This window comes from Arachis ipaensis, chromosome B8, assembly GCF_059453495.1.
Source record: "Arachis ipaensis isolate K30076 ecotype BB chromosome B8, ASM5945349v1, whole genome shotgun sequence".
Lineage (NCBI taxonomy): Eukaryota > Viridiplantae > Streptophyta > Magnoliopsida > Fabales > Fabaceae > Arachis > Arachis ipaensis.
Window position 1 is genome coordinate 42135252 of NC_142443.1, and position 20357 is coordinate 42155608.

A 20357-nucleotide genomic window follows, 5' to 3' on the forward strand; every position below is an offset into this window, starting at 1 on the left:
ACCCACAGATAGGATTGGATACCCGTAAATTGAAAACAGATAGAGTTAAAATTAATATATTCTTAACCCGTAAATAAAGTTAAAATTGAGTCCAAACTTTACTCTACCTTTCCTATTATCACCCTTATAATTCAAACATTGGAAAAGACTAAACAGAAAACCATATTTGGAAAAATAGATGATATTATTCATTTTATGTATTATTTTTAATTATTCTTCTTTAAGTAAAATGACAATTAGATCGTCAAGAATTTTGATTTCTAACTAATTAGTCCTTGAAAAAGTGAAATCCTCTTGAAATGAGATTAATTTTCATGCTTCTTTTTCACCAATAACGCAATGGTCAATGATTTTCTTAACCACTTCAATCCACCATCGCTTTGATAAATCAAAATAATCTCAAGACGAAGTTTGTTCCTAAGCACTCCCCAAAATAGTCGTAAATTACATCTAATAATTTCACTGTTCAAGATATCAAAAAAATATCAACAGCACTACATATTTTCCTATCACAAAACTGTTAATTAGGTCATGTCTCAAGCCATGTCAAGGATCCCAGTATCAAAAACTTGCTTGGAAGATCTCCAGCGGATGGTGCAAGGTAAGTTATCTTCTTTCTGCAATGTACATTTCATGTTAGAAATGCAGACATTCTTCATAACAAGTGTAGTGCGGTGAAATGGATAAAGAAAATCTAAAGATACAAACCTCTGAATGTCAACATCTGTTACGTAGATAAAGCCAGCAACGTTGCTGCACCAAAGAGAAAATGGTTACAGAAGTCTGCTACTGTGACACCATAATTGGATCAACAAACACGATTATTGGGTTCTTAAAAAGATTATAAAAGGTTACTAAGACACCAATGATTACTTATCAAAACCTAACCATCCAAAATATATTTTTGTTTACCTTGAAATGATCTCTTCAGGTTCCTTGGCAAATGAGACTGCAAGGACCATGTGGAGCAAATCACGGTTTATATTCACAGGAACAACTCTTGTTGGGTCAGCAACAGGTTCTGCTCCAATTGGCAAGGCTGAGCGAGGAGCCTGTGGCCCACCACCAATCCGATAGACGCACAAGTCACTAAAATTAGCAATATTAGAATGTGGAGAGAGATCATTAAGAAGGCCATAGAAGTACTCCTGCATCAAAATCAGATAGGCAACAGTATACATTAGAATTCCCAAAAAAGTTGTTGTAGGATGATTCAATAATGTAGACAAGTTGAAGTTCCAGGATGATTCACTAATTACCCCAAGTCCCTAATTCAGCAATTTTGAGAACATGCAGTCCCTAATTCCCCAATCACTCAAAGTATTGTTTCACTTGCATAAGTTATATAGGAATGCACAAGCCATTATTTGGTATCATTATGAAACCAGTTTTTGTTACCCAATTTTGAACATCCTTTGTCCAATTTATTCTCAGCACAAAAATAGCCAATAAATTCAATCCTCTCATTGATGTCTGGCTACATTTGCAGTAAAGGATGGATTTGGGCTACAAGAATAACAATACCCCCTTATACTAACAACTAAATATTAATTAGTTCAGCATAATAGGTGCCAACAAAGAACAGACAATATTCAAATAGTTTAAACTGAAATGCTCTCAAACAGAAAAAATTATAAAAGGAAAAGAGCAACATATGTTTAATGCAAGCAAAAGTATCATACTCTTATCCTAAAACTTCTGGCCTTCTGGCGGACCTTCACATTCCTGGATACAACTCCACCAGACCTTTGAAGTTTCACAACATCAACTTTGGGCTCTCCCTTCAGGACATCTCTGAGCATGCTGTACAGTTTTTCCTATATGAAATCAAATGAAAAGCTTGAATGAGACACCAATCCATCCCAGAAGAAAACTATTAGTGAAAGAAATGTAAATGTGTGAACCCACACCCATCTCCTGTGTATAAGCAGGTACAATATTTGAGAATCAATTATTATTTTGGGGACAATCATCAAAAGAACTGGCTATCACCGCACAGCTTATACAGAAGGCGCTATGATGCCTATTGGATAAAGATAAGGTAGGTTTCTACCTGACCCAAAACTAAGACAACATTGGCCTTAAGTGTACGAATTGCATGCAATAGCAACTGCAAGAAAAACCCAAAAACAAATGAGAAAGAGAGACAATTACAATTTAGATCTTTTTAATCAGAACTAGAAGTGTATTCTATATTTGAAAGGCATCCAATTTAACAATAACATCAAGTTCGAAGGTTAATTACATCATAGCCTACTCCCTCTATCCACCCCATGGTATTTATCACCATGCCCGAAGCACGAGATTCGGCATTTCCAGCAAATTGTCTCTCTAGCATCCCCCCAAGTTCCTTGACTAGCACTTTATACAATTCTACATTGTTACTGTCAAAACCAAATAATGTGAATTGCAATTGGATTCTCATGTCCTTCATGTGTATCAACAACTTCCATTCTCTTAAATGTTCAATTAAACAGAGGATATAAAAGTACAGCAGAAATTACCTTGGAGTTGTATGGCCAAAAAAGTAAACAAGAGGCATCTCAAGAGTAATTCCTTCAACAGGGTCAATGGGCATTTCAATTGGAGTAGCAGCAATGCATCCAGGAATCGTTATAGATCCCTGTCCAATATCCAAGTCAACGAAGGTAGGCTTCGAACCCTGCTTAGCCGCCCAGCTAAGAAGCATCCTCGACAAGGTACTCTTTCCGGAGTCAGTAGGTCCTACAACAATCACTCTAGGCCCCTGGACAACCAAACCAGTTAATGAAATTCACACACACATACAAACAAAGCTTTTTCATGACTCTTTATAATTCGTTCAGCATGATTTATACATAAAAATAAAACCTTTAGCATGAAAATGGATGACAAAGTCACACCTGAGAAGATTCAGAATCGCCCGAGGATGAAGCTTTAGCACGAGTTCTTCTGGCTTCTAATATAGCATGCACGTTAACATAGCTTACCATTGGTGTCTACAATCATACAATCAAACATAGTCACATTTTCCCTATACAATTCAACCAAATCAAAGATTATAGTAGTAAAGCAGGTTTATCACTTTACCTCATCAGCAGTATAATCAGTTTCGGTAGTACCTTCCATTTCAATGGTAGCACCATACCAAGTAAAAACCTAAATGAAAAATCAAAGACAAGTAAGAGCAATAACAATAACAATAACAACGATGAAAATGGAAGAATAGCAGAATATGAATTTGCATACAGCGAATTTGAGTCGGGGAGGGAAATTGAGCCAAATTTCGGGTGCAAGCTCAGTGCCGAAAATCTCGGCGTTTCCATTGAGAAGACGAAGGCGAAGAGGAGCATCGTTTCCAACCTCAATCCGGAGCTCGCTTTCTTTCTCCAATTTCACCTGCTGCTTCACCCCTGAGCTCGATGCACCGCCACTGTGCGCCATCGCCATCGATACGCTATCACAATTCCCAATTCAGAAATAGAATTCAATTTCACCATTTATATCAAACGATACAACTCAAATATCCAGTAACAAAAAGAAACTCAAGGGTTTTTGCTTCATCAATTATTCGCTCACTCTTCTCCAAGTCCCTATCACTTTTTTGAAACTCTTAACATTACGAGCGTTGGCAAAGACTAGAGAGAAGACCATGTTTGGAAAAATAGAAGATATTATTATTCATTTTTTTGTGTATTTTTTTTAATTATTCTTCTTCGAGTAAAATGACAACTAGATCTTCAAGAATTTTAATTTCGGACTAATTAGACCTTGAAGAAAAAAAAAAGACCAATTAGATCCTCTATGATAGCAAACAGTGGACATGTATATCCTTCCATCAATAATTAGTGCGAAACGAAACGAAGTTGTCCATGTATTTTGTTATATAATAGTGTGTGTTTTGTTGTTGCCACATGAGCATAGAAACGACATAGTTTTAGACGGTGAAATATTTATTATCCTTTGAGTTTCTATATAATCGTTATCAACTACTTTCTATTTACTACGAATCTTACCAAAATATGTAAAGTTTCGCTCCAAAATTATTACCTATGTGACTACCTTTTATAAATAGACATGTCATATTAGTTAACGGAGCACCACCGTTAAATTTTACATGATGAATTGATAGGACATAAGGTGTCCATTCTTTGCTATCATGGAGAATCAAATTGCTAATTTTTTTTTTCTTCAAGCGCTAATTAGTTCGAGGTCGAAATTTTCAAGAACCTAATTGCATAGTTGCCAGAACTGAACTGATCATCAAACCAAATCAAACCGTTCAAACTACTGAATCACTGGTTTAACCGGTGGATCATTAGTTTAACCGATTGACTTGGTCCCACGTAGATAAAAAATATAAAATAATTAAAAACTTAAATTTAAAATTTGAAATACATGACTTTAGCAACAAATTCAACTGATGATTTTAATCAACAAAAAAATTAGCTCCGTGATATTTTCAGCAACAAATCCTAGTTCAGTCACAATTTACCATAGTTGTCAGAACCGCTCCGGTCAGATTGCTGGGTCATTAGGTTTCTGGTTCAACTAGTGGGTCAGAATTAAACCGATTGACCCAATCTTATTTAAATAAAAATATAAAATAATAAAAAATTTAAAATTAAAATTTAAAATATATATCTTCACTGCCATTTTAACAATAATCAAATCTCAAATTCTACAAATAACTAATACAAAGAAAATTCAATCAGCTAAACAGCAAGCTCCAATCAAAAAAATCACATAGCCTATCATCTAATCTAATGATAGTATCACATTAGGACATCACCTAATTAATTCACAGAGCCTATCATCTAACCATAGTATCAGCAAATTCCAATCATCTAAACAGCAAGCATGAATCATACAAAAAAAACAGCAAGCATCAATCAGAAAGAAACCAGCAATCACAAAAGAATCCTAAAGAGCAAACGTCAACCAATCCTAAACAGCATCAACCAACCTAAACAGCAACCATCACAAAAAGAAAAAAAAACAATCAGAAAAAAAAAACCAGCAACAATTAGAGAAAAAACAGCAAGAAAATCAACCATTGCAGTTACATAAAAACAGGATCAGCAGCAACAATCACCCAAAACATTAAACAATAATGATTGAATAACTAAAAAAATTAAAAAAAAAACTCACCTTGGCTGCACGCAGAGGGAGAGGACCGAGCAAGAGAAGAGAAGAGAGATGCAGAGGGAGACAGAGAGGAGACAAGAGGGCAGAGGGCCAGCAGTGACGGCGACGAGTAGAGAGGGAGGCAGCAGTGAATGATGGGCAGTGAGGGCGACGGGTAGAGAGGGAGGGAGCAGCGAGCAGTGAGGGCGAGCAGTGAGATGCGAGCAGCCGAGCACAGACGGAGGAGAGAGGCGAGACGCGAGCACACGACGCGGAGAATCCGGCGAGAGACGCGGCGGCGGCGGCGAGCGTGCGGTGGTGACGGTGAACCGAGGTGAGCTGAGAATGAGAGAGAAGGAGAGATGGGGGTGGCGTGGGTATGCTTCAGGAGGAGTGAGAAGTGAGAAGTGAGAAGTGAGAAGTGAGATTAGGGTCTTAGACTTGGCGACTCCTTCGAACAAGGGGGCAAACTGCAAAGTGCAAAGAGTTTCGAATGGGTCCTGGTTTCTTAAACACCGGTTTTAACAAAAACTTGCTGGATCGATCCGATTCTTACTGATTTTTTGGTCTGATCGATCATATCAGTTCGATTTTGATAAGGAAAAGTATGCCTGATTGTCTTTTTACTCTTTTTTTATTATCTAATTTTCTAAAATAATATAAAAATGAAAGAATAATAATATTCATTCCCCACATTATAATTAAATGTTTATTATTAAAGTAAAAAAAAAAAGCTAATTGTGTGTGTCTTTGTAATAATTTTATCAAATTATTCTCGGTATTCAAATAATATAAATATAAATAATAGTTTTACACCTTCTTGCCCATGTTGTTATACAAATTGGTAATGTTTTTCATTTAATCCAAACATAATAGGTTGTTTTTAAGAGAATGATATTTTCATTTTCATAATTGATAATATCTTTTTTTTTCTTCTATGATTTGTTTAAATTATACTCTATTTTTGGAAAATTTTTTATTATAAGAATAATTAAAAATACTATATAAGAAAAAGTGACATTATTAAACAGGGAGTGATAAAATTTATTTTTAAATTTTAAGCCATATTTTATTTATTTAAACTAATAATTATTACATAATTAATTATAAAACGTAATCAATAAATAAGTAAATATTAAAATTTGTTTAATCTTTTATTTTTCTAAAACAGATTCTTAAATTATTAATAAAGATTGGAGATTCACCAACAGTTATCTTTACATAAAAATTGATAATTAAAATTGATTAAATAATTTAATTTATTTGATTAAATTATCGTCTAACGATTTTTAATCGTTAACTTCACGCAAATACAGCTGCATGTGAATTTTCATTTTAATAAAATTAGATTTGATTTTATAATGTAGAATAATTTTAATTTTATAATTTATAATAACTTTGAAAATATAATTAGGTTGGACTTGGTGAGCGTGGATTACTTTCAGTTTTATCATGATTATATACAAATAGAGTTCATCCATAAAAATTTCTTTAATTATTTCACTCTCAACCAAAATGATAAATGAATTTTTAAAATTATACTTAAAAGTTAAAACACTTGTTAATCAAACCCCATTACAAACAAGGGGAAGCACAAATACTACCACTATCTCTTGGATTTATGGTCTAATTATTGAGAAACAAGTGAATCAAGTCTAACATACCTTTTAGATCTGGATAAGGATGAGTTAAATCCAAGGTTCTGAAAACCGGACCGATCATCAAACTGCTCTAATCACTGGTTCATTGGTTCATTGGTCCAACCGGTGGTTCAACCGAAAAAACTGTTTTAAAATAAAATAATAAATAAATTATAAATAAACATCCTAAAATATCTTCCAAATTTAAAACACTACACAAAAAATTATCAAAATACAAACTCCAAAGTTAAATAGTAAAAAGAAATATCTAAATATTAAATTTTAACACCTCAGATTCTAATTTAGAAATGTCAGGAGACAAAGGATTATCAATTTCAAAAGAATGTTGAGCTAGTTCAGTTAGAAAATGTTGATCATTCTGTAGTATTATGCTAACTGAACATGAACCTGAACCTTGCAATATGACCTTTTCGGTTTAATCTTAAGGCAGCGTTGCGTTCATCTGTTGTAAGAGAGCTCTCTTAGCAACAGATTCTTCTTGCTGAGCAAGCCATAAACGGGATCTAGTGTTGTTTCCAAGTTGAGGTATCAACATAACAAGTAGTCATTGAATAAGAAAGCGTAACATATCACCAACTACCTATACACTTTGACACTCCTTCCACTACCATCATCATCATTCATCAGTTTATTTATATATGGCATTGGCAGGTAGCTACCCTACTCATTCAGCAACAACTAGCATTTGATTTTATTTCCATTTTTAGCATTCAGCAACAACCATTACAAAACAGCAGCATAACAACAACAGTGCCATAACAAAACAGCAGCATAACAACAACAGCAGCAGCTTAACAAGTCATTAATCACAAATTCCAAATTCAAAACACTGATCAGTGATCACACAATCACAGTGCCATAACAAAACAGCAGCATAACAACAACAGCAGCTTAACAAGTCACTAATCAGAAATTCCAAATTCAAAACACTGATCAGTGATCGCAGAATCACAATGCCATAACAACACAGCAGCATAACAACAACAGCAGCACAACAAGGGGAAAAGAACAATGAAAGTCGCAAAAGAAATTAGCAATCCTATTCCTGTTTCGTGCATTTAATTACTCATAAACAAAACAACACAAAGAACAAAAACAAGACTAAAATGAATCAACTAATCAGTAATCATTCAATCCAAAACAGAGCTAATCATTCCATGATTCAAATTTCAATTAGTAGCACTAACAGAAGCCCCCAAAAAAATCAATGTTCTGATCAGAACTAAGAACAGAGAAGGAATATTCATTAAGGTGTCCAAATCCTCATATCAAGTCTTCAACCACTAGCAAACCCAGAACACAAAAACACAATAAACAAAACTTTTGATTCTAAAACTAATAAATCTCCAAAAAAATCTAGACCGATTTAAATACTCACTATTTTCAACAAAAACTAAGGCATATCAACCCTCAAATTCACATGAAATTCACCATTTTAGAAACAAGTTCACATTTTGGTACCTATTGGAACAGGTGACAGCAAACTAAGTCCAACCAACTTCATCTCCTTCCCACTTTAGAATCTGGGCATCGGCGACGTTGGTATATGGCCCTCCGCCGTGACAATAGAACACGAGACTCTCAGGACCAAGGGCTCCGGTGACGTAGAGGAGGCGCACGGCGTGGAGGAGGGAGCAGAGAAGCCATTACCTTCGATCTGAGCAGTTTGGGCAGAGTGTGAGGAAGATCTGTTGAGTGCGACGGACAATGGCGATCAGGCGACGGACACGACGACTGACGACGGCAGAAGCGCGGCTGAGAAGACGAAAACCAGACGCGAATGTCGATCTCAACGAAGAAGCTGCAATTGGTGAGACTGTGAGAATGAACAGGGGTTGGAGACCTGGAGCACGACGACAGCGCGACGGACGGCGGTAGTGCCTCACTCCCTGCGCTGGTGGTGGAGGTTAGATGGCTAGGGTTTGTTTGAGGGCAAAACCAAAAGGCTCTGAAGAGAAAACGCGTGAGGAGGGTGTGTTGGACTGTTGGGGGAGGGGGGTGAGTGAGTGAAGGGGCTGAACGTGGGGTTTTTTTTTTTTTTTAAAATCAAAACGGTGCGTTTATTAAGAACCGACCATTACCGGTCCGGTCCGACAACCGATTCTCGTCCGGTTCAGCGGTTTTTGAACGGTTCGTAGATGGGCGGTTATTAGTGGCGGACCGGGCCGTTTTCATTGTCGGTTCTAGGTTCGGCCGGTCCGATCCAATTTTCAGAACCTTGGTTAAATCTCAATTTGGTCTCTGAAATTTGGTTTGATGTTCAGAATGATCTCTACAATTTTATTGATCCTAATTCGAACCCCTAAATTTGTAATCGTGGCTCCAATTTACTCCTGCGATCATCTCTGTCACTAGATTGCTAATCTGGCGCAATTACATAACATAGTGGACACTACTTAAACGACGGCGTATTAGTTTTGCGTCTAAACCCTTTAGAAGAAAGAGAGTGGGTTAAAACTTATGATCGTCGTAGTGGGAAGAAAGAGAGTTCTAATCCACACAAAACTGAAGCAACGTGGTTTCTAAAGGGTTTGGGTGAAATCAATACACCGTCGTTTAAGTAGTGTTCACCGTGTCATGTAATTGTGTCAAATCTGTATTTCGGTGACGGAGATGATCGCAGAGGCAAGTTGAAGCCACAATTGTAAATTTGAAAGTTCTAATTGGGACCAACAAAATTATGAAAGTCATTCTGAGCGTTTGACCAAATTTTAGGGGTAAAATTAAAATTTAACTCGAATAAGGATTAAGAGACATAGGAACTAGGGCCACCATTATGACTAACACAAAAAATCACTAACATTAAAAAAATAAAACACTCATTTTGATATTAAGAAAATGGTTTAGCTAATATTTTTCCTAAAAATATATATTAAAATTATTATCAATAAAAAATAATATTTTTCCTAATAAATAAATGTATTAAAAATTAAATTTTATATTTCATATGACTTTTTTAGTTAATAAATTTAACAGTATCCTCAAAAGTAAACCAGAAAAAATGTCATGTATGCATAAAAATATTAGCACTATTTAATATCTATTGTTTTCAGCTAAGGTTTTTTTTTGCTCTATCTGAATGGAATGTCCCGGGGGAATTCCTTGCGCTACAAGAGCCCGACATGTACATAGCGTCTTCTTTTTAGAGTTACACGCATGGAGTGAGATTATGAGTTCGAGATATTGAGTTCAACTTCCATTTGCAGAACAGATATTGATATTCTAATCCTATTCGGTAGGAAGGAAGTAAGCTAGTATTATTAGAATTCGAGTTCCCACTAGATTAGACTGTCTATCTCTTTAGAAGTGTTCATTAACAATATAGGATAACTTATTTGTAGTTGATGGCACTATAAGAATAGTAATTCAATCATCTTTGGACCAAAAAAAATAACACTACAAAAAAATGGAACATTTGTAACAAAAAATTTGTATCAAATTTAAAATTATTACAAAAAATAATATTTTGTAATAATAATTTTTTATTGTTACAAAAGAATAATATTTTTGTAACAACATTACAAGTTGTTACAAAACATGATAATATTTTGTAACAACCTATTTTATTTTGTTACAAATTATGCTAGTTTTTGTAACGATATAGTGTTTTGTTACAAAATATTGCAATATTTTGTAACAAAAAAAATAAGTTGCAAAAATTTAAAATATTTTGTAACAAATTTTTTTTGTTTCAAAAACTCTAATTGTTTTGTAACAAAATTAATTTTTGTTTCAAAAACTCCAATTATTTTATAACAAAAAATTAATTTGTCACAAAATTTAATATTGTTTGTAACAAGTTAATTATTTGTCACAAAATATAAGCATATTTTATAACATTTTTTTATCAAAATGTTAAACACTTTGAGAGTAAAAAAATTGTGTATATATTTTTTTCAAAATAATTTTATTTTATTTCAAAAATTAAAATTTTTTATATAATGTATGTATTCATTAATTTTTAAAAATTATAAATATTATTTTATATTCTTCTAAATAATTAATATATAATTTTTATTAATAATCAATTTTTTACACTACAAATTTTTTAATAATTAGTGGAGATTTTTTAGTGGAAATTTTTAAAAATTTACACAAAATATTTTATTTGTGGCAAATTATAAAACTCCCCTGCATAATTTTAAAAATCCACCCACTATTACACATAATTAAAATTTCCAACTCCTTCGAAACAAACCTTAAAGCTCTCAGCCGTCGCAGTGTGAGAGAGAAAATCTCGTAGAAATGTGCAAGAAGCTAGCTTCAACCCTAAAGCTCGCAGCCGTCGCTGCCTACATCACCGCCGCCATCACCACCACCATATCTGTAAGACGCAAAACTTTTGAAAAATCTTATTATGATCAAGTCTCAAATCATATAGTTATTTATAGTCTTAATTTCAAAAATTATTTTATTAAAGATAATTAGAGCAAGTTTTGATTAATTGAATTTGAAATAAATTAGGATTATTATCCAATTTTACAATTATTGGATTATTTTCTATATTTAAATTATAAAGTTGGTAATTATGAAATAATAAGAATTTTATATGATTTGGACTAAATAATTAATATTTAAAATATTAATACTACTGCTTTGGAAAATAGAAAAATTAATTATATTATTTCTAATTTTTGGATTTGAACATTTTATTGAAAGTAATTTGTAAAATTGATGAACAAATAGTATTTTTATACATTATTATTATTGGAGTAAAATTTATTCTTAATTACTATATTATCCCCACTTTTATTTGAAATTACAAAACTACCCCTAAACCTATTTTTACTCAAAACCCTAATCCACCCTCACTCATCTCCCAACCGCAGCCCTTCCCCAAACCTAAACGCCCTCAGAAAACTCATCAAGCTTGAAACACACACAGCAGCACCGAACTCAAGAAACAGAAAGGGTAGAAAGGAGAGGGATTCACAGGAAGACGGGGAGGGGAGAGTGAGGACTGGAGGTGTTCAAAATCGATTCGGACCGAACAAAACCGATCGACCGAACCGAAAAAATCGAAAACCGAATAAACCGAAAACTGAAAAAACCGAAAAAATTGTGTTTTGCTGTTTTTATTACAGTTCGGTTCGGTTTTCGGTTCTGACACTGAAAACCCTAACCGAACCGAACCGAACCGGTTCAAAAAACACAAACAAAACCAATCCCCCCACCCCCACAATGTGACCTAACCTAGCCGCCAACCCTCACACACTCTGCGCCCTCTACTCTTGAAACCCACTCCCACTCTCGCAACAGCCAGCACCTCCCTCTCCCAACCTGCGTGAACCCTTTCCTCCCACCATCTCCCTGCGTTGACTAACCCCTTCCTCTCACCACCTCCCAGCGCCACCGAACCCTTCCAGAGTTCCAGTCTTTCACACAGCGCCGCCGAACCCTTCGTCCCAGCACCTCCTCGCGGACAGCACCAGCCAACACCATTGTCGCGAAGCCAGCACCACCCCCGCCACCACCCACAGCATCGTTTCTAGTATATATTTGTTCATGGTTTTTGTTCATGGTTTAATTTATTTGTGGTTGATTTACTGAAATTGCTTCTGATTGTTGGTCATGGTTTAATTTACTTCTTGTTGATTTCCTGAAATTGCTTCTGATTGTTGTTATGTTGTTCACGGTTCATGGTTCAATATTCAAGCTCAGAGGATGTCCTTAACAATTAACATAGAAAGCTCTTCCTTGTTTTGGGTGGTTGCTTGCATTTTATGAATTATCCAATTATCTAATATCTAGTTTTGTTGTTTTGCTTTTTTTATGTTTGTTGAAATAAATGCGTATGTGTATGTTAGATTCCTTATATTAGAGTGGCAGTAACTACTAGAGGATGGTTAGATTAGAGAATGACTATTTTATTTGAATTTAATCTGCTTGATCATTTTGTTGTTTTCAGTAATTTGTTTAATGAATTTTGTTAGCAAGAGGAGCAACATGTGTTCTGTGGGAACCTATTGATATGTTAGAAAAAAATACTATTAATCATTAAACTATAGAGTATGGAGTAGCTAGGAATTTACATATGTTTATTTAATTTAGAATTTGCTTTGAGCATAGGAATTCACTGTTCAATGTATTTAATTAGGAAAATTGTTTCTGATTGTTCAATGTATTTGTTTAGGGAAATTGGTTCTGTGGTTCACTGTTCAATGTATTTGTTTAGGAAAATTGCTTCTGATTGTTCAATGTATTTATTCATTGTTGGTGAGCATGTTGAGAACTATCACTGCCACTACTATTGGCATAATGCTGCGATCAAGTATCTTTCATTAATGGAACGAAGTGAGGTAATTGTTTCGAGATGGTACAGGCAGCTGCGGGATGCATAAACAGTGGTAGAATCTTGCAATGACTGCTTTCCTTGTTGTAAATTTGTGGCTTTATTAATCTGGTAGAACTTGAAAAGCTTTATTAATCTTCCAAGATTATGCGTTCCATTTCTTCGATCAGCTAGACATACTTGTTCAATGATATAGTTAGCTTTGGATCTCCCAATTGCTTGAAATGTTTAGATCTCTGTTTGCAGATTTTATGCATTCAGTTGAAAAGAGTTCATATGAACAACTTTGGAGAACCTATCAAACTACAGGTATTTTTAATGTTCAGTGAATCATGATGTTTATGGGCTAGAAATATCCTTTCCTATTGTTTAAATCTGTAGAAATTTACAGGATACAAAAACAAAAAATAGCATATAAATGGTCAAGAAAGAGTTTTTGTGTTATGATAATGGATTGATGCTGCGCCAGTTCCTCTTCCAAATGAATCTCCAAGCATCAGATCTCCGACTGCATTGCCTGCTGCGCCAGCTCCTCGTAGAAATACTGGAAATTTATATTTATTTTTTGTTGTGTTGACTATTGAACTTTTAAACTTCTTTAATTATCGAACGTTAATTTCTTTTGTCATTTAATTTCATTGGATTAAGACTTTGTTAGTTATTTTTGTATTTGTGTTTGTTGATTTCAACGTGATGACATTGTGAAATAATATGGTGGTATTTTTTTAATTGATTGAAAAACCGAATAAACCAAACCAAACCAAACCGAATTTAATTGTTTTGGTTTGGTTCGGATGGTCTCGGTAAAAAAACCGAACCAAACCGCACCGCGAACACCCCTAGTGAGGACGGCGCCGGCAGGCGTCACTGCCGCCGCGCCGTGGCGTCGCGCAGAGAAGAGAGAGGTTCGAGCCGAGGAAGGAGAAGGAGGAGAAGGCCGCGCTGTTGCCGCCGTCCCTGCGCCGCCGCCGTTCGGTCTATCCACGAGCTGCTGTCAGAACCGTGCGTGGAGGAAGCCGTCGCAAGGAGAAGCGTCGCGTCACTGCCGCTGTCTGGGCCGTCTTCGCCGTCGCCAATTCCCTTCGTTGCCGCCGTCGATGATGAGCCCAGTCGCCGCCGATCTGGTCTGAGGGTGAGGGAACACGAACAGAAGGGAAGACGGGGAGCCACCGCCGCTGCTGGCTGAACCCCCCAGTGCTCCATATCGCCTCTGCCATATGGAACCGGCTTCGTTATAGCTGAAAGGCTGGGCTTGGAAGGTGCTTCCGTCGTCATCTCTTCTCGCAAGCAGGTCCTTTTCCCTTTCTCTTCTTTTTTGTCTCCAATTAATTATATTCATTACTCAATTTCCTTGTTTCTACAGCAAAATGTTGAAGAGGCTGCAAAGAAACTTAGGGCTAAAGGAATTGAAGTTTTGGCCCTTGTTTGCCATGTCTCCAACGATCAACAGAGAAAGGATTTGATTCAAAAAATCGCACAGGTCACCCTTTTCTATTCATTTTTATCGAATGTATTATCCTTTATTAAAATTTGTTTGAATGTTGTTGAACATTACATAAGTGTCGAAATATATATGTGATTGTGTCAACCGCAGCTGCAAATCCTTCTGTTGACCCTATTTTGCAAACCAAAGACTCTGTTCTTGACAAGCTTCACTTGCCCTGCAAAGTGTTCCTTGAACATCTAACAAAACTGCATATATCTTCTTGTTTTTAAGTCTGATAATTATTCGTAATATGCTTTATAGGCCTTGGCTGCTGAGATGGCCCCAAACACTCGTGTAAACTGTATTGCTCCTGGTTTTGTGCCAACTAATTTTGCCTCGTTTATTACCAGTTATCAATCATTATCTGAATACTGTTATCATGATTGAGTTGGAAAATACATAGTACAAATATCGTTGTGTTGGAGCTGATAGTTACACATCTATTACAGATAACAGAATCTAAGTAACAGAATTGAAAAGCCTGTGACTAACGGATTTGACTGTCTCAATAGAATTGATAGATTTAGTTATAATTATAATCACTTTTTTACTCTCCACAGATTTTGGTAAGGGAAAAGGGTTTTGCTTTCTTGGAAAGATTTTTTAGGTAAGATTTCCAGGAATGTGAAAACATTCCACAAACCACACCTGCTAAAGGGTGTTGATTATAGCTCCCATTGTTCTTGTTGTTTGCTTATTATATCCATCCTCTTTTTTTTCTTCACTCTGTCATTCGTTTCTTTCATCTGTAGATGTTTCATTCAAAGTCATTGAGACAAGATTCCACTTCTAGAGAGCTGCTGTTGTTGCAGAAACTAGAGGAAGTTGGAAACTCTGTCAAGGTAGAAAAGTAAAGACAATATATTATTATATGTGCAGTAGTCAATTGCATGAACTTCAGGATGAGGAGAAACACAAAGGTTAAGTATGGATTGAGACAGAAAATGAAATAAAAACTTAAAAGTAAAATAGGGAATAAAAGACGGGAAAAAATAAGAAGAAAGAAAGAAGAAAAGATATTTAGTTGTATGTTTTGATTATATATTCTTTTGGCTAAGCACTGGTGATTTATGGTCACTGCAGAAAATTCAGAGTTTATTTAAGGAGCAACAATCTCATACAGTAGAATCTACAGATTGAAGTTTGTGAAAAGTTCATGTAACCTACTTTCCAGGTAATGATAAACACTTTAAGGTGTTTGTTATAAATAAAGAAGGTATCATATTATATCTTAAATATATCATAGAATATCAAAGCATATCTATCAAAATTTTTCTAAACATTTTGGATAAAACTTAATGGATAAAATTATAGTTAGTGTTATATCTTGTTTCTAATCTTTTGTTTCGGTTTTTCTTATCTACAGGAGTGCTGAAATGGTGACCACATGCTACCTTGAGGGCTCAAGAATATTTTGATTCATAGAAAGACTAATCTATGTTAGAACTTTTAACTTTTGGTTAAACTTATGCAAGACATATAACTTGTAGAACTAATCAATGTACTCACTAATGTTATTTTGTTTTAAAACAACTTTAGCTAAATGAGGCATCTTTGAATTATGTATATTTTTGCATATTATATGAATGTAGACTAGTTTATTAGAATAGTTAATATATTAGTTAATTTAAAAAATAATTTAGTAAATTATGCATTTGTATTAAAAAAAATTGTTACAAAATAATTAATTTGCTTTTGTAACTAAAGAAAAAAACGTTACAAAATCAAGTAACATTTTGTAACAAAATTTTATGATACGAAAAAATAGATTGTCACCAAAAATACCTTGAAAATCAAAATTTGTTACCACTTTTGTAACGGCTTCCGGTTTTTTATATCAGAAAAATTTGTTACAAAATACCACTTTGAATTGTAACAGTTCCATTTTTTGTTACAAAAATTTTTTGTAACGGGACTTACTGCAACGGCCACTTCTTTTGTTACAAAAACCATTTGTTTCAAAATTTCATTTTTCTGTAACAATTTGTTTTGTTACAAATATTACTTTTTCTTGTAGTGTAATGTGGATTTTAGGTGCTGATAAGAGTGTTATTACTATCAAAGTATCAACTTTTCAATGTGGCTCTTTCTTTGGTCTTATCAAATATATCGTCTACATAGACTTCTAATAATTTTTTAAGGTGATATGAGAATACCTTGTTTATCAATCATTGATATATAATCTCGGTATTTTTCAATCCAAAGGACATAACTATATAGCAGTAATTTGTCTTAGGAGTGATGAAAGATATTTTTTCTTGACCCGATCTATACATCAGAATTTGATTATATCCTGAGTACTCATCTATAAAGGATAGGTATTTATAGCCCAAAACTAAGTCTACCAAAGTATTAATACTGGATAGAGAGTAAGGATTCTTTAGACAGTCTTTGTTGAGATTGGTATAGTCGATGTACATCCTCTATTTTCTGTTTTGTTTCTTCACGAGTACCACATTAGTGAGCCATAGTGGATATTTTACTTCTCTTATGATGAAGTCGGCTTCTAACAGTGCTTGGACTTGCTCTTCTACAACTTCTGCTCTTTCGGGGCTGAGTTTTTCGTCATTTTTGTTGTACAGGTTGTGAGCTCGGGTAAACAACAACCTTGTGGCTCATGAGGTTGGGATGGATCCCAAACATGTCAGAGACTTTCAAGACAAAAAGATCAGAATTATTCCGTAGGAGCTTAACAAGCTCTTGTTTCAACTGTTCTTTCAGATTGGCCCCCACGTTTGTCGTCTTCCCGACCTCATTCCTGATCTGGACCTCTTCAGTTTTTTCTTCGGCTTGAGATCTCAATTCCTCCCGAATTTGGACACCTCCGAACTCTATGGTATTCACTACTTTCCCTTTCACATACCCTCATAGATTCAGGCTTTCGTTATAACATCTTGTCAATTATATTTCTGATCTCCCCTCACCGTTGCTATTCCCTTAGGAGTAGGGAACTTCATGCAGGGATGGAAAGTTTAGACTACTGGTGCAAGTTAGTTTAAGGTTGTCCGACTTATCAGGGCATTGTAGGAAGATGCCACATCAACAACAATGTAGCCTATGCTTAGAGTTCTTGGTTTTGTATCCTAACCAAAGGTAGTGTAGAGAAATGAACCCTAGAGGTTAGATAAGAGTGTCTCCCAGACCGAAGAGGGTGTCTGTGTATGCTTTTAGATCCTTTTCCTCTAGGTCCAGCTTATCAAAAACTGGTTTAAATGGAATATCAGCCAAACTCCCTTGATCTATCAAGGTTCTGTGAAGGTTTGCATTGGCGAGGATCATTGTGATTATCATAGGGTCATCGTGTTCGAGCATCACTCCTCGTGTGTCTTCTTTGGTAAAGGTGATTATAGGCATGCCAGGTATTTCAGCATCTTTGCCGACATGGTAGACTTCTTTAAAGTGCCTCTTCCAAGAGGATTTTGTTATCCCCTTCCTGCAAACCCTCCAACAATCATGTGAACATGCCTTTCTGGAGTTCGTTGAGATCGGTCTCGTCTATCCCTGTCTTTATCTCTCTTTCTTTTGCTATGATAATCTGACCTCTGGGTTAGAAATCTGTCTAGCCGACATTCTCTGACCAGTTGTTCAATCACATTATTTAAATCATAACAATCATTGCTGGAATGGCCATACATCTTGTGGTATTCATAATATTCTTACTGATTTTCACATTTCTTACTTTTAATGTGTCTAGGAGGTGGTATCTTCTCAGTATGATAGATTTCTCTTTACACGTCGACGAGAGAGACTCGTAGTGGGTTGTAAGAGTGGTATCTTTGAAGCCTGTCCAAGTTGTACTCTTCTTTTTCTTTACCTCGGGCTTGATATTTGCTGCTCTGTCCAGGGATGGGTTCCCTTAGTCTTATCGTTTTTCCATGTTGATATAATTTCCCGTCTGCTCTTGCACCTCATATAAAGATATTAGGTGTCTCTCTCATATGGATTGAGAGAACGGGCTTTCTCTGAGGCCATTGACTAGTCCATAATAATTGCTTAGGTATGTAGGTTCTGAATCTCCAAACACGCTTTGTTGAACCTTTCTATATAAGTTCGCAGAAATTTTCTGACCTCTTGTTTTACTCCCAAGAGGCTCGGAGCATGCTTAGCTTTGTCTTTCTGGGTGGAGAATCGGGTAAGAAAACTCATTGCCAAGTCGTCAAAGCAGGTGGCCAACGTGGATGGTAAACTGTCAAACCACTTTATCGCCGCCTTGGTTAATGTAGTCGGAAAAGCTTAGCAGTAGATTACATCCAACGCATCAGTCAAGTACATACGACTCTTGAAAATGATCAGATGGTGTCTGGATCATTGGTGCACAAAGTTGAACTCTGCACAACTGAACCGGCAAGTGCACCAGGTCGTCCAAGTAATACCTCAAGTGAGTGAGGATCGAATCCCACGGAGATTATCGGATTGAACAAGTAATGGCTATCTTGTAAATCTTAGTCAGGCAATTAGAAAAGATGGTTGTTTGTTGAAAGCATAAACGAAAAGTAAAGGGGACGAAATACCATATTAGTGTGAAAGCGATGATAGAGATATATTTAAGGCTTTGAAGATGCGTATTCTTTCTGGATTAACTTTTCTTACTGTCTACTTCAATAACGAATGATTCATTCAATGGCAGCCGTAATTGACTAACTCATGTAGCATCCTCATCATGTTAGTCTCTTCTAAACCATAGCAGTCCACCATATCCGAGCAACTCATGTAGCATCCTCATCAAGTTAGTCTCTTCTAAACCATAGATCCGAGCAACTCATGTAGCATCCTCATCAAGTTAACTCATGGCTTTCCACTATAGCCGAAGGTGAAGCACTAAGCAATCTACTCCCCTTCGCGATCCTACTCAAAACTCCACGGACAAGGTCGGATCTTCCGGATTAGGGAACGCTACTTCTCAGACTCTAGCCTTGACGCCACAGAGACCTCAGTAACCCACCGTCAATGGAATTTTATGTCACATATCCAAAGTCACCCAGGCACACTCTTGGAATCCGCAGTGCATTCTCTAGCTGTGGTTCAATGCTATCCGGGTCAAGACTCACACGGAACCCATGTAGAACAAGGGTGATTGTCATGGTTCACCCTCAATTCATGAGATGAAGACCGAAAATGCACAAGAAAATAGAATCAAACGTGTATTGAAATAGAAATAGTAATATTATTAATCCATGAGAATCAGCAGAGCTCTTAACCCTAACTTAAGAGGTTTAGTAGCTCATAGCTTACTGAAAACAATGGTGAATTCGAAAGTGGTGGAAGAAGCTCCTAAGAAGGGTGATCTTCTTATATATATTATAATCTAATAACTATGAAGTACAAAAAGTATGATAGACTAGACTAGAGGTGCGAAATTCCATCATTGGGCCCACTTTGGTTGAGTACTTGGGATGAGCTTGGCGTCCAACTTGAGGAATGGGCGTTGAACGCCCATTGGGGGGTGATTGGCACTGCCTTGTGCTTTGGTTGGCGTTGAACACCCCAAGGGGGTGGTTCTTGGGCGTTCAACGCCGGCTTGTATCCTTGGGGCGTTGAATGCCAGCAAGGGGGTAGCTCCTTGGCGTTCAACGCCCAATATGGGCAGGCTCCTTCGAAGAAAAGTTTAGACCATTATATATTTCTGAAAATATTTGGAAGTTAGCTTTCTAACGCCATTGAGAACGCGTCCTTTGGACCTCTGTAGCTCCAGAAATGCTCGTTTGAATGCATGAAGGTCAGAATCTGACAACATCTGCTACGCTTTCCTTGCCTCTGAATCAAACTTCACCAAAGCTCCTTAATTTCAGCCTGAAATTATTTGAAATCATCA

At 35.9% G+C, this 20357-nt stretch overlaps 1 protein-coding gene and 1 pseudogene across 2 annotated transcripts; one reads left to right on the forward strand and one right to left on the reverse strand.

The window, feature by feature from the left end:
- Positions 1 to 350: 350 nt before the first annotated feature.
- On the reverse strand, positions 351 to 8767 carry LOC107613252 (protein CLP1 homolog). Of its 2 annotated transcripts, XM_021109385.2 has the most exons (13): positions 8229 to 8767; positions 6771 to 6890; positions 5131 to 5576; positions 3229 to 3436; positions 3070 to 3138; positions 2883 to 2978; positions 2505 to 2746; positions 2246 to 2384; positions 2054 to 2110; positions 1683 to 1817; positions 913 to 1148; positions 709 to 753; positions 351 to 617 (listed from the first exon to the last, which is right to left on the reverse strand). In XM_021109385.2, the coding sequence occupies exons 4-13, from the start codon at positions 3427 to 3429 to the stop codon at positions 530 to 532; spliced, it is 1308 nt and encodes a 435-aa protein (XP_020965044.2). In that variant the 5' UTR covers positions 3430 to 3436; positions 5131 to 5576; positions 6771 to 6890; positions 8229 to 8767; the 3' UTR covers positions 351 to 529. The 2 variants fall into 2 exon arrangements, with proteins under 2 accessions (XP_020965044.2, XP_016170647.2); XM_016315161.3 differs by lacking the exon at positions 5131 to 5576 and having other exon boundaries at positions 8229 to 8717.
- A 5086-nt stretch (positions 8768 to 13853) lies between these two features.
- On the forward strand, positions 13854 to 14932 carry LOC107610994 (tropinone reductase-like 3; annotated as a pseudogene).
- The last annotated feature ends 5425 nt before the right edge of the window (positions 14933 to 20357 follow it).